The sequence below is a fragment of the Cydia strobilella genome, chromosome 1 (assembly GCF_947568885.1).
Source record: "Cydia strobilella chromosome 1, ilCydStro3.1, whole genome shotgun sequence".
In the NCBI taxonomy this organism is placed as follows: Eukaryota; Metazoa; Arthropoda; class Insecta; order Lepidoptera; family Tortricidae; genus Cydia; species Cydia strobilella.
This window is the reverse complement of record NC_086041.1, coordinates 4,847,049-4,862,109: the sequence shown is the minus strand read 5'-3', so window position 1 is coordinate 4,862,109 and position 15,061 is coordinate 4,847,049. Positions and strand designations below refer to the sequence as shown.

Sequence of the window (15,061 nt, the reverse complement as noted above, 5' to 3'; positions counted from 1 at the left end):
TAGGCTATAAAATAACGCGTATATACATGTTACTTACGAACTAATAACAATCTAGAGCGAATTTGCCTACCTAAACGATAAAATCTTTATTAAGAATACAATCTTAAACTATTCGATTTAAATTAACTTAGAATCATCTACTGTCGTGTTAGAGCGTCGCTAACATTTTGTTTCAAAACATTACCAAAATGCCCGATAAAATTCAGTAGCATGAAATACTTACGAGCCCGATTCCATTTTAACGTGATTTTAACAATTTGACATAGTTTTATCTTATTTTGATACGACCTTGAGACAGGGTGCACCGGTGCACCAATCAGAGAGAACCGCTAATGCTGATTGGTCCTTACGAGTTACAATAGAGGCATTTCATTAGCATCTATTGGTGCGCGCGAGATGCCTGATCAAGATAAGATTAAAACTACAGATGTGCAAGTTGTAGAGTCTCTAAAAAATAGAAAAAGTTCTAGAAAATTTCACGAAAATTCACAGGAAATGAAGGAAACTTTAAAACATATACTAAAAAAATATATTATATATACCTAATATATATATGTACTAGTACGTATATATTATTGTTGTATATAGATTAGATTAGATGATTTATTTCATGAAAGACAATTTACATAATTACATAATTTCTATCATGATCGTCAAAATAAAAATGAAAATAATAACAATACTAATGAAATATATTTATGGAATATATTTATTTTATCTTCATATTACATTTATATTTGTGCCTAATTATTTTAAGCATGTAGTTTTAGTGTTCTTTACATACCCCGCACCAACTTTGCTTCTCTGTTTGGCCTAAAGGTTGACTAGTAGAGAATGCCGTGTAGCATTAAGTCCGCCTTTTGTCACTGTATATTTTTTACTGTGCAATAAAGTTTAAATAATAATAATGAATAAATATGAGAAGTTTCCGCAATTTCTCAAAGTGGAAATGCCGCAATTTTGGAAACTCCGATGGCATTAGTAATTAAAACCACATCAAGTTGTCGAAACGGAATCGGCTCCCTACTCGAAGTGCAGTAAGTCGTGCAACATAACGCGAGCGCCTGGAGCTCGCTCGAAAGGAAAATTGTGTTCATGCGACATAAGTCCGACCGAGATTCTTGGTTATCGTGCGCATAATGCGGCCGCGGTGGTGAGATGCACGGTGGTGGCGCCATTTACGTCGACTGCTTTTAACTATTGTGTTTGAGGTTGTTAAGTTTGATATTTAGCATCTTGTTCTAGTCAACACAGGAGATTTTTTCTTCCTTGCCAAGTTTTTTCAATTTCCAATTTTATTAGGGTTAAATTTTGGTCTTGGTCATAAGTTGAAAGGGGCAATCTCATGTCGGTAATTTATTCATTTATTGCTAAATAAAGCGCGGTTACAGTAGCTACAGCTTTCAAAACGAGATACACAAGGGACATGCTTCATTAGATTAGTATTCGAATAAATACATGACTGCATAAAGGATGACTCACGTTAGACCGGGCCGTGTCCGGGCCGGGGCTTCCGGCGCTTCGTTTTCTATGGAAAGCATTACGTGATCACCTGTCATATCATAGAAAAGTTAGCGCCGGAAGCTCCGGCCCGGACACGGCCCGGTCTAACGTGAGTCATCCTTAAACAAGCGTTTTGGGATCGATTGGAAGCCCGCAAGTCTCTTATAAAAAAAAATATCGCACAGAGTATACATGGTAGTGTTCTTGGATAGGCTACCATAAGACATTAATAACAAAAGCAGAAGTAGTAGTGGTACCTTACCTATTGCTTGATATATTTTACTCAACTCTATTACCTCGATATGTACTTACTTACTCGTAATAAAGGATGACTCACGTTAGACCGGGCCGTGTCCGGGCCGGAGCTTCCGGCGCTTCGTTTTCTATGGAAAGCATCACGTGATCACCTGTCATGTCATAGAAAAGTAAGAGCCGGAAGCTCCGGCCCGAACACGGCCCGGTCTAACGTGAGTCATCCTTAAAGGTGTCCTTCTCTATTGGATAAGATAAAATTAGTTCAGTAAAACTTACATTATTCACTTCGTCATGGCTAAAATGTGAAAAATAAACATTCCGTATTTTACTGGGAACTAATTTTATTTATTTTATGAAAACACTGATTTAAATTATTTCAAGTAAAAATACTATTATATAGATTATATAAATTAAAATATGTCATATACGAAAGAAAAGCACCCAAGGCCTCCAGTTCCTAGGGCTAGCACTCTTTAAGTGCTCTTTGTCAGGGCAATCCCGAAATTACCTGCGGGCTTAGCACGGTAGCATTTTTACCGCCTGTCACTGTATGTAAGTGCGAAAGTGACTGGCATAGTGACAGGTGATAAAAATGCAACCATGCTGACACCGCTAAGTTGATTCGTTGGGCACAGGAAGGGCGCGACAGTATCTCGCCCGCGATATACCTAGATTACCCGTCTTTTTCTAACTGTACTAATTAAAGAGGGAGGCCTTGGTCACTTTTTCTTTCGTAGGTACATGGTACGTAGTTTATCCCGTGTATATTTTTACTTTTAAAGCTTTATTGACATAGATCTCGAGGGCAATGTTCTTGCTGGACCGATGCCTAATGTTCCCGAGATGTGGGATCTGCTTGAAAGTTGTTCGATCTGTCCGATCATTGATCTAAATTTTTAGTCTATTCCTGGTTTGACTGCGGGATATATGTTTGATATATGTGCTTCGAAAGCAGGATAATTTTGAAAATCGCTAATATCTACCGAACCAGAATCACTGCATACTTTGGCAACGCTAACGCTGCTACTGTAGTACCAAGGCATATATATATATGATCACGCGCCATGTTGCGGAATTATACTGGAACAATTTTTTCATACTATACTGAACTGTCACCCTATACATGAGAATGAACAGCGCCCTCTTGACAATGATCATATATCAGGTTAGGCTTTAACTTACTGTTGGTCTAGTAGAAAGTGCTTTTGAGAGTTTTGTGTCAATCCCGACATAATTTTAACGGAAAAGCGGCCTGAGCTCCTTTTTTACGAGCTTTTGGAAAAATAATTTGCTAATCACTTGTACAAACTTGTACCTAAATTAGGGTTACTATACAATGCTAAGTTATATGTGACGTTTTCAACCAAAAGGTACCACATTGTCGATAAGGTTGATTTCAAATTGAGGCTATATGGAAACAGCGCCTTATTGACAACCGACAATAAGTACCCTTTTGGTTGAAAATGCCACATATATGCACTTACTATCAATCTAATAGCCTGGTGATGAACGTGACCAAAGGAAATATTAAGTACAATAAAATTGCAATGCTCTTTCTTATAGATAAGACTCGTTGGAATTATCTCGATGGCTGTTATCTTTTGTTTAACGAAAGGCACAGTAGAGTCAGCCGACTAAAAACCTGCAAAGATAACGAAATATTTGGCAGATAATTATTGTTTCAGTCACTATTTCTTTAAAAATGAATAGGAACGATGAAAATCGTAGATAATCACGTTAAAATGTATACGATCAACGTTTATATAGACGAAAAATAATAAGTGGTATTTGTACTTTTTAGGGTTCCGTACCCAAAGGGTAAAAACGGGAGCCTATTACTAAGACTCCTCTGTCCGTCTGTCTGTCACCAGGCTGTATTTCATGAACCGTGATAGCTAGACAGTTGAAATTTTCACAAATGATGTATGTCTGTTGCCGCTATAACAACAAATACTAAAAACTACGGAACCCTCGGTGGGCGAGTCCGACTCGCACTTGTCCGGTTTTTTTATATACACTCTTACGCATTAATACGTAGGTTAATATCGATCTATCTTCCATTTATTTTTACTACCATCTGTTTAAACAAACTAGATACCGTAATGGGATTAGGTAATAAAACGTTTCCTATGGAAGTATTGAGAGTAAACTAGACGATCGTACCTGTCGGGGTGAACGAACTTTATCATAAGCTCTCGTAACATATCAAAATATAAATGTTGCATAAATTTTGCTTGCAGCTATCAACATATTTAAGTGGGTCAGTTTTTAAACAATATCATCATCTTCCTCTCGTTGTCCCGGCATTTTTTTTGTCACGGCTCATGTGAGCCTGGGGTCCGCTTGGCAACTAATCCCAAGAATTGGCGTAGGCACTAGTTTTTACGAAAGCGACTGCCATCTGACCTTCCAACCCAGAGGGGAAACTAGGCCTTGTTGGGATTAGTCCGGTTTCCTCACGATGTTTTCCTTCACCGAAAAGCGACTGGTAAATATCAAATGATATTTCGTACATAAGTTCCGAAAAACTCATTGGTACGAGCCGGGGTTTGAACCCGCGACCTCCGGATTACAAGTCGCACGCTCTTACCGCTAGGCCACCAGCGTTTCTAGTTTTTGAACAATATAATATTATTATAATAGGTACAAGGCCAATAGAAACTTTCATCAGGTGCCAAGCTAACCTAATTGCAAAAATAATAATGATTCAAAAATCAACCTTGTTTTGTTACTCGTACGGTCCACTATGGCTCTGAACTTGTGGTTGTAAATGGTGAGTTTTGTCACCTGACGATTTAATTTCTATCGACATTAGAGCTCTTTCATGCAAGCTTTTCATGCGCGCTTTCCAATGCTATGAAGTTACTCTATCATGTTGGATATTCAATTTCTTGCTTTAGGTATTGTTTTTAGTTGATATACTTAGGTCTTTCGATTGTCTGGCTAAACCAAATAGTGGGACTCTAAATATTTTCAGTGAATACAGGAAAATCTTTCAATGACCTTTAATAATTGATTGCTTAATTGTTAGAACTCCTATTTTAAGATTTTTTAATTTAATTTTATAATAAAACATGTTTTCCTGTCAACAGGATGGCGACTAAGGGAGAGTCCGCGACGACTGAAGTCACTGTAAGTATTTTAGTCTCAATTTTATTTATTTGTTCCAAAAATTACACAACATTACAGTTATTTAGTACTAATTCACTGTGAAATTCAATAAAAGTATACACAAAAAAATTATAATAACAAAGTACCACTAGTACAAAAATACAAAAAACTAACAGATTTAATAAATAGATTACAGAAGATTTCCGTTTATCCATCGCCTCACCGAACCTCATACACTTTTCACACAATTTCACCCAGCTGCTTGCAAATACATCGCATTCCGGTGCAGAGCGCGGGAAAAAAATTGAAAGCGCGGATCAAAAGTGATTTACTGTGGGCCACGGTACGAGTTTTAGTAACCGCGACAAGTTGATGACTTCTTGGTCGGAAATTAAATTTAGCCTTAGACATTGACGGAACGAACAGGTGTACAAATTACTGTGCAGCCTGTACACCTAGTTTAGGGCAAAATGGAATAAGCAGCAGTCAACAGCCCACAGTTAGGCCTCACGGCAAACCTCAAGGAAAACATCGCGAGGAAACCGGACTAATCCCAATAAGGCCTAGTTTTACTCTGGGTTGGAAGGTCGTTGCTTTCGTAAAAACTAGTGCCTACGTCAATTCTTGGGATTAGTTGTCAAAGCGAACACCAGGCTCACATGAGCCGTGGCAGGCGTGTCTCACTCCGCGATTTCGTCGCGTCGCTACAAGTACCTGCGGCCGCCTCAATTTTGAGGTTTTGCCATAGTAATGGCCGCACACCGCTATGGAACGGACGCCTGCACGCGCTTGCGCCGCCTTGCGCGTAGTAGTCGCGTTTTGTTAGGGAGTGAATCTTCTGTACCTAGTACTATTATATATTCTGTGGCCGTGGCAAAAATCTGTGGCCGTGGCAAAAATGCCGGGACGCGCGGAAAAAGAGTAACGATATTGAGCTGTCAAAAAGTAATGTCAAATTGTTCCACTGATGTATGTTTACAGAATGCCTAGCCAAGATTACAATCGTTGATATATAATCTTATATATATGTCTGTATCTTTATACAAGTTTTATTTTAATTAAATGTCTGACAAGGAACACTCCATAACAAATTTTCTCCAGGACATCAGAAGGAAGTAAACAACTTGAAAGGGTCAAAAGCATCTTAAATGCCACTATGCTAAACTGTTCTTAATTTCCACCATCGCCAAAGGATAAAATCAAAAGGGCGACTAATCCGCTCTTTGTAGCCCCTTCTGAGAGTTCTTATAAATTATTAAAGACTTCAGCAAGTCCGGGCCCGCGCCCCGATAACCTACTAAATACCGCGGGGTCCGACTCGAAATTTGTCTACTTCCATCCCTGTCATTCGATGTGAGAGCAATAGAGATGGGGATAGAGGAACTTTGCTTTCGAAGTTTGCGGTTAAAATGCATGGTTGCGCTAGTGCGGGCGAGTTAAAGTGTTGGAATATCATTGCAGCGCGGTCTTTAGACTGGCAAAATTTTCACGTACTCTATTCGAACAACATCACCATTGGTACAAGTTATCAAATATAAAGCCTTACTTGAGATAGGATAATATAAGCCTTCATGCCGTTGTTTGTAGAAGGTACCTTACCTATATCCGATATGCTTCGTAGATACGGACGGAAGGACCTGAGTGAAAATCGAGAGTACTTTTATAATATTTGTTTAGCGTAATAGGATGGTCCTGAGTCAATATTTAGTGCTTAGAAGGCCATCTCATCGGCGGCAAGGCCCTAACTTCAAAACCCAGATTTGCGGTAAAAATAAATGAAACAGCCATAACTTAGGAACAAATGGTATTTTTCATGAAATAATGAAACCTAAAAAAATATTTCAAATTGTACACTACACTTTTTTTTATTTGAGAATCAGAATTCTATCAGTTTTTTCGATTGTTATAGAAGAAAAACGGTGTCCCAAAACTTCCATACATTTTTCCTATTTGGATCGAAAGTGCCTATCCTATTTTAAGTCTATCCTATTTTGAGCGTGATTTTGAGTAGAAATAATATAAAAAAATATTTTTATTTGTGACCACATAAATAAAATGGCCCACATAGTATTCAAATAATGCAGTATCGCTCCTTTCACTTGATTATTATAATAATATGGCATTATTTCGGCTTCACTTCTTAACGGCTGCTAATTAGGTTTCTAGGTTTTATGCATGTAATTTAAAAAAAATTGGATCTCCTACGAATTCATCTTCGCCCTCTACGTTTTAACCCAATGCCTTTCTAGAACTCATGAATCCCAGCTTTTCCATTTCAATATTTCTTTAATCTACAATGGTGACAAAGTTCAAAGGGATCGGAGTTTCTTTCAATATAACATTAGAATCAAGACGAAACTCTCAAATAAATGTTTTATGATAGTTGTCTCGGCAGGTGAACGAAAAGAAGTTATTTATTTCAATAAATATCAATAAAAAAGCTGAATAATTATTCAAAATCATTACTAACGAGTATTTGTTCTGCGTCCAGCAGAATAAATACTCGTTAGTAAATATTTTGAATAGCAATGATTCACAGCAGCCAATAGTTTACTTTATTAACTACACAAAACTTTTAAATGAAGCTTACCAACGTTTATTTAAAAATTACGCAGTTTATTATCTTGAAAGATTATTCAATCGCAACATGATACTCGTGCAGACTCAATAGCCTTTAATGAAAACATTAAATGTGCAATGAATCTAGGAAACATCGAATCCGATGTTTGGTGGAGAGCCAAGAGTAACAGAGCGTCGAGCCTTGCCGCTGTTCCCACTAAATCTTACTCGCTTTTAAATAAAGAGTTCGCTCCACCATTAGTGCGTATTAACACATTTCTACGTCCAAAAAGGTGGATGAACTTAGTCTAGATGATTTCAACAAAAAAAAACTTTAAGCCCTGCACCTACAAAAGTTTCACGCAGAGTTCGACGATCTTGACAAGTTTAAGCCGCCACAATTATTAACTATCTACATGTTAATATGTTAGTCATGACAAATAGAAAGCGTTCTTTGCTCAGAGTGATGGCAATTAATTAAATCCAAAAACGAGCAGCTGTTTAAGTCGCATCTAATAGGACCGATCTTCTAAATACTGAATGCGCACGAAAATAGGCACAGTACGTTTTCACTTTTACTGTGGCCGAACGTGCTGATAAGGTGGACAGATGGAACAGGAATGAATGGAGCCGCAGAAATGCATAAACATAGTAATCGTGAAGTCGGAAGTATCGACCGTTGTTGTGACGATTCGCTCAAGACAAATTGTAGACGAGGCGTCCGTTAATATTGGGGCCGCGACCAAAATACATGGCGGGTCCGCACAGACGGCAGTAGGCGGCCATCGGCGCACGCGCCGCCTCGCGCCTCCCGGATTCAAACGTACCGGCCCGTTTACAACTCCGCGCTAAAATTAACCGCTCGCCGCATTCATATCTGCATGTTCCCTGTTCCGCCTCGAATATACGCGACGTGTCACATAAACCCACCATGTGAAAAGCGATACTAGTGCCACAGTGTCAGACGTGAGCCGCGGGGAAAACGCCCGCCCCCTGCACACAGGAAGTAAATATAATATCGTGCGGTTAGCATCGGACCTCGTGAGTAACTCATATCTATTTTCTACTGTTTTGTCAAATTGCCAAATCGATGCCATTGTATACGTCCGTTCGATGCTTCGGGCATTTTTACTGGAATATTTATGCTAGCCATAAACTGTGCAATAAACGTAAATTCGATTGTAATCTGGGAAAACTTATTTCAGCGATATGAATCCACCGTCGGCGTTGCACGGGGCGATGAGCCGGGAGAGGAAACCGTTCTCTTACCTCCCGGGAGGGCTAGACCTCTCGCAGATAAAATCCGAGCGTATGGCGCAGAGGTTGATGAGGAACGCCATGAACCAGGGTGTTCCTGAAGTGCCGGTGAATCCGATTCAGTCACCGCCAACTCCGTCCACTCCAGTGCCTGTACCTAACTACAGTTGCTTGCCGGTTCAAGTCTTGCCATCCGGTTTTACGTTGCCGGCCAATCCTAAGTCGTTACTGAGGTCGAGAAGTAACCCGAGTCGTGAATCTCAGAAAGTGCCACAGGCGCCGCAGTTCATGAACCCTCAACCGCTCATTGCGCAAGTTCAGAATAACATAAACAAAACTGCGCCGCAGCTTTCCCAAACAAACACATACAACAACAGACCCGTATCGATGTTTGAATATGGTTATTCGCCAAATAATAGCACAGTGAGGACAAGCTATGGAAGTGATGGATATACGGCGCCAGCATTGCCAGAAATGTGTTTTGAGGCGGAATATTTTACTACACCAAATCTGACCCATCAGACCGAGGAAAACAAAGACTCTTCGCTACCCTTTTCCTCTCAACAAATCATGCAATCAACAGACTCAATAAAAGAAATAAAAACTGAACCTAAAGGACATTTACTGGATTTAAATGCTAATTTAACTTGTAGCTATCACGGAGATAAAAAACCAACCTCAAATAATAATAATGAAAATGGTCAAACGCCGGCATTTTCAGAAATAAGCAATGCAACAGGATTAAGTATTGACTCGGTATCATTTGATAATAATATAAAAGCAAGAAGTCCGTTAACATTACAAAGTGAGGATATTATCCCAACAAAAATACTAGAAAATGTCTCTGTTGATATGGATGAAAATAACAAATCGAATGTTATAGTGGAAGTACCCGATAATGATGTGACTATAACAGTACATGATCCTTTAGAAACTAAACCTGTTGCAGATCTGTCGGACATCAGTGACGATCAGGTTGATGTAAAATTACTGTATACATATTACATTTATATATATTTATGTGTTTATCTTATCTGCTATGCATATTTAGTCTACAATGTTAAAGATTTGTAAAAGTCTTAACAACATGTCGTTTAAATTGAACTTGTCGTTAAATAACATAGTGAGTTCAAGTTGTTTACTTTCCATATATAAAACATTTTGTATTTTATAAAAAAATAACATTTAATGTGTCTATTTTTGGCACAGTAGTTTAAAAGATTTCTTGCAATTAGAATACGTTTTAGTATGCCATGAATCAACATTTTCATTGATTTCTATATATAATATTGTAAATCTTCTGATTGTTAACAAAAACATAATTAAGCATATAATTCGTATTGAAGTTACTTAATAACTATTTTTATGTTACAGAAACAAGTGAAAGTGGTCAAAAAGCAAGTTAAAAAGGAAATCAAAGTTGAAGAGTCAGCTACAAATGTCGAAGATCAAAATGGCGACGCCGAGGCAGAGTTGGTCGTTAAGTTGCCGGCTAAAAAGTCAGGCACAAAAGTCGAAACAAGAGTTGAAGTTATGAAAAAAAGTTTACCCGATGGTTCAGTAGAGGAAACAACCAAGACAATTACTAAAACTACTACCGATGGCAAGACATCCATCAAAACCAAAACTGAAACTAGAATTATTCCTAAAGAAGAACACTCTGAGGAAGAGGTTGAAGAAGAAGAAGAAGCAGAAGAAGAAGTAGAAGAGCCACAACCCGTAGTTGTTAAAGAAAATGGCCACAAGGAAGTAACTGTACACAAAACAGAAAGCACGGTAACTACGACATCTAAAAAAGTAGTAGAAGTACAATCCAATGATCAAGAAGAGGAGGAAGAAGAAGAGGAAGAGGAAGAAGTTATTGAACCTATCAAAGAGATTAAAGCAGTTGTAAAAACTGCTGAAAAAGTTGAAGTCAAACAAGCAGAGGCCGATCACGAGGAAGAAGAAGAAGTAGAAGAAGAAGTTGTCGTAAAAAAACCCGTTCCAGCCCCTGAAGCAAAATCTGAGCCTAAACAGGAAGAACAAGTGGAGGACGAAGAGGAAGAGGAGGAGGAGGAGGAGGAGGAAGAAGTAGTTGTTGTCAAAAAGCCTGAACCCGTAGAAAATAAACAAGAAGAAGTTACAAAGAAAACGGAGGAAGAAGAGGAAGTAGAAGAAGAGGAAGAATATGAAGAAGCCGAGGAGGAGGTAAAAGCAGATGCTAAAAAACTGGAATCAAAGCCCGAGCCAGAACCAAAATCGAAACCAAGGGAAGAAGATGAAGAATCTGAATATACAGAAGAAGAAATAGAATCGGAGCCCGAGGAGGCGCCCAAACCAACTCCAGTTGAAAAAGAAGAACCTAAACCTGAACCAAAACCAGAGCCGAAAGAAGAAAAGCCAGAACCCAAGGAAAACAAACCTGAGGCCCCAGTACCGGCAGCACCACAACCAGAACCCAAGGTGCCATTAAGAGAACCATCGATCCCGCTTGAAAAGGTGGAAGATATCGAAATTAAACCAATAGGTGAGTCTCAAACAGTGTCAAGAACTCTCACGGAAAATACCGAAATTATCAGAAACACTGCAGCGCCCACGAGCTCATTAAGTACCCAAACAGAATATAACAGGGTTGAAAATATTGTCACTGTCAACCGCACAACCAAGACATTAGACAAAGCCTATGAACAAATAACTCAATCCGGGCCTCCTACAATGAAAACCTACTTTGCGCCAAATCGTGAGAGAGTTTCTATTTCTCCATCCAGGCCCTACCAACCTGCCTGCACTCCTGAACCACCAAAAACAGAGAGACGACACAGTCTGCTTTTAGAAAGGCTAAGCACAGAGCGCCAGATGCCAGGTTCAGAAGTATATCAAAATAACTACAACAGTCAGTATAGCAATCAATCTAACAACCAATCTTATGACCAGCAAAAGTGGGCTCATGAACCCCAATCGGAAGTTGTTAATGTCAGCAATATTAAGCCGAGTACAATCTCCAATTCCCAGTGGTACCAGCAAAACAGAAGTGAGAATGTTCTATATAATAATGTGACGCCCACCACTGCCCCTCCCGCCAGCCAACTGTGGAACCAGCAGCAACCTCAGCCCCAGCCTCAGCCACAGCCTCAGCCACAGCCTCAGCCACAATACCAGCCCTCATACACTCAAAGTACACAAGACTACTCAAAAGTGTCAAACACCTATCAACAGAATAGTTATCCATCCTACACCCCCCAGCCCTCAGGCTGGGGCAACAACAACCTCAGCTCTGTTGACACCGTTCCATCCATTAACGTTCAATCTAATCAATCTTACTCATCCTACGATACACAAAGCTACCAGAAGTCTTCACAGCAGTATTCTTCTTCCTACGTTCCTCCTCCATGGGAACAGGACCCCAACTACGTAGCTCCTAATACAGCGAGCTTCTATCAGCCAAGAGCAGACCTTCCTCAGCCACCACCCGCAACAAGTACATTTAGCCCCAACACACACCCGGGATGGACACCAACACCGCCTAAAACCAAGTTCTCCAAACCCCCTCCCAAAGCCTACGTGCCACCGGCGCCAAACCAATCGTTCGTTAAAAACGTAAATGTCGCAGAACCTCCTCCACAGCCTGGTCGCAAAACTTATTATAGCGAATATGAAAGACGTTACATCACCGTTCCAGAATCTAACTACGTACCCGGCGAGAGTAAATTCCAAGCTCAACCCGACCCATCGCCACAGTATTATTATGATAACAACGAGCAGCCAGCCGAGCCGGCGGAGCCACAGTGGCGGAAGGAGCTCAGGGAATTTACAGAGAAGACGTCTCAGAGTCAATACCAGACACAGCAAACGTCTGTAAATCCGCCGTGGGAATCCGAACCTAACTACGCCAAGCCCGCTACCCCGAACATGAAATATACGCCTACCCCATCCTGGAGCCAGACCCTTCAGCCGCAGTCGTGGCGCGAGAGGAGTTTCGAATCGGAATTGGTATCTGAATCTCAGGAATGGGCAAAGAGTAATACTTTGGGAAGAAACAGGCCAATGAGTTCGTACGTAAAGAGTGCGGAGGCGCCCGCTCCGGAGAGGCCGCGCGGCGTGTCGGTGGACCGCTTCAACCCGAACAACTACAGCGGGCCAATCCTGTCGGAGCACCAGCCCGTGCAGGGCCAGACCCTGACGCCGGCCAACGCTCCCCACTCGAAGGGTTATCATAACCCTAATGTGCCTGCTTACCACGCACGTGCCTCAGCTGAACCTAGGTAAGAAAACTTTTTTTTTAAATATTGTTGTATTTCGGTAATAATGACAAAACAACATCATATTTGTGGGACTTAGTCAATTTGTGTCAGTAGAAAATGGTGTGTAATTTAAATTCTGCAAGGGAGGTCGAACTATCACGCCTACATATTTCAAAATTGCCGCTTTTTGGCTATTGACAAAGCTGACTTGCCGGAGTGTATGTTTAATATTTCATAAAACAGATTACTTATTTGCAGACTATTGCAGTGTAACGCGACATGACCACAAATGATGACATGTTTGTCATTTTTGCAAACACATTAACATTTACGATATTTTCATATTTTATTGCTGGTTTTATTGCCGGTGGCACCTTCTCTGTGTAGTTGCTCACGCATATAATATAATAATATAACACGTCAGGATTGTGTGGCTTGTTCAAGGTGTACAAGGGTGGATTGTCGGATCGGATATTATTGTATGTATATATTTATTTGTACGTTACAGAGAGCAGTCGAACTACCACCACCCACGCACTTACGGCCTGGACTCCCGCGCCAGCCCCCTGCAGTCACGCTCCTTCAAATACCTGCAGTGGATCACGGGCACCGAGGAATAGGCGCCATAATCTTAAGTTAATTTACTGTAACATATGAACATAATTGCGACCACCTGGCACATTTCGTAAATACTTGAAAAGAAAACATTTGCTGCGTTGCGAAAGCAACGCATTCAAATTTGTTGAGTAGATTCGTACGCTTAGGTTACGAAATCTGCCATGTGATATAGTTTAACTCATGTAAGATGTATAAATCGAAACGATCGATGGTGTAAATTTAGATTTAAGGGTAGGCTCTGTTAGACTCTTATCTCTAGCTACTGTACTTATGAATTTTCTCTTCTTTCACAATAATGATACGGTTTCAATATATACGTAACGCGTGATTGCCATGTTTAATTAATCGTTACATGTACAGGTTTCGTATTTTCTACTATCGCTTCCAGTTATCGTGATATAGATGGACTAAGTATTGCAGCTTTGTTTTAGAAAATAATTAATATTTTCTCTGATTTAATTCAAAAAATTAATTAGAATAATTAACAGAGAATAATTCAGATTTGGTACTGAGCGACTAATATCTAGTCTATTTTACAAAAAATCTGGTTAGTCTATTTATTTTATGTTAATATAAAATCGTTAAGACTTCTGTGTTGTACTAGCGCTGTCCTTTTCTATCTTACATTTGGATAGCACTCAACTCAAGTGCGAGCAGGTTCGATAGTGGGAAGTGTTTATAGTTTATCTAATCTGTGCTATACGCAATGTGATACGTGTCCTCGCTAACGTAGACTAGCCTCTCGCTAGTTAGCTAACTTATTTACCTTATTGTAACTACGAATGCATTTCAGCTTCATTTTCAACTAATTTATTTCGATTGATTAAGTAGGTTTTTATACGATTTTACAATAGTGTCGTTTCTTTGGATGAGTCTCGGATCTGTTGCAGTATTAAATCTATCGATTGTGATATTTAAATGACCGTAAGAAGATTCAGGCGTTTTGGATAATATTACATTTTTCCTTTTCCAATTAGAAATCTAGAAAACACTTTGTAAAATACCTGACATATGTAGTTATTCCTTATCATTGGGAGTTAAAAAGTCCTTCCCGTTTCAGTCACAAATGTCGGGTCAAATCTTTGCATATAGATTTTAAAGTGAATTCCACGATTCTTTCGCAGAAACGACACTTTAGACTAGAATAATGGATATGGGGGCACGGAAGTGAACCCCGACAAGTTTTACTCTTCTTTCCTCGTTTGTAGATAGCGTAGGTTGTACACTTGTGACTTTCCATTTTTATTTTAAGAGAAAAATGGCTAAGCACTATTGTACCCGTACTAACTTAATTTTCTACTTTAATAATTTATTTAATTTATAAATCACGAACTCAAGATGTGTATTTAATATCCTTTTTGGTTTAGGTATAAGGTGCATGGTCCATTAAATAGTAACAACATATCGTCCTTTATTTGATTACGTTATTTGTGAGGTTATTGTTGAGTTTCGTTTAATAAAATATATACAATTTGGATATCTTTTAATTTAAAGGGTTGTATAAACACACGGCGTGACGCAGCGCCGCGTCCGCG

The 15,061-nt window shown here is 39.5% G+C and overlaps 1 protein-coding gene and 1 long non-coding RNA gene across 2 annotated transcripts in view; both read left to right on the top strand.

Annotated features, from left to right (window-relative positions):
• Positions 1-15,061, top strand: part of LOC134754704 (uncharacterized) — a 107,536-nt gene that overhangs the window by 68,500 nt on the left and 23,975 nt on the right. The window lies entirely within an intron of this gene.
• Positions 8,185-14,997, top strand: LOC134746769 (titin-like). Its single transcript, XM_063681340.1, has 4 exons — positions 8,185-8,469; positions 8,634-9,660; positions 10,060-12,929; positions 13,417-14,997. Exons 2-4 carry the CDS (start codon positions 8,638-8,640, stop codon positions 13,526-13,528), a joined length of 4,005 nt encoding a protein of 1,334 aa, XP_063537410.1. The 5' UTR covers positions 8,185-8,469; positions 8,634-8,637; the 3' UTR covers positions 13,529-14,997.

What these genes read in the sequence shown, in the direction of transcription:
- LOC134746769 (XM_063681340.1), top strand. Translation starts at nt 8,638, where the DNA reads ATGAATCCACCGTCGGCGTTGCACGGGGCGATGAGCCGGGAGAGGAAA. An exon ending in CGGACATCAGTGACGATCAG is followed by an intron (nt 9,661 to 10,059) that starts GTTGATGTAAAA and finishes TTTATGTTACAG; the next exon opens with AAACAAGTGAAAGTGGTCAA. An exon ending in CGTGCCTCAGCTGAACCTAG is followed by an intron (nt 12,930 to 13,416) that starts GTAAGAAAACTT and finishes TGTACGTTACAG; the next exon opens with AGAGCAGTCGAACTACCACC.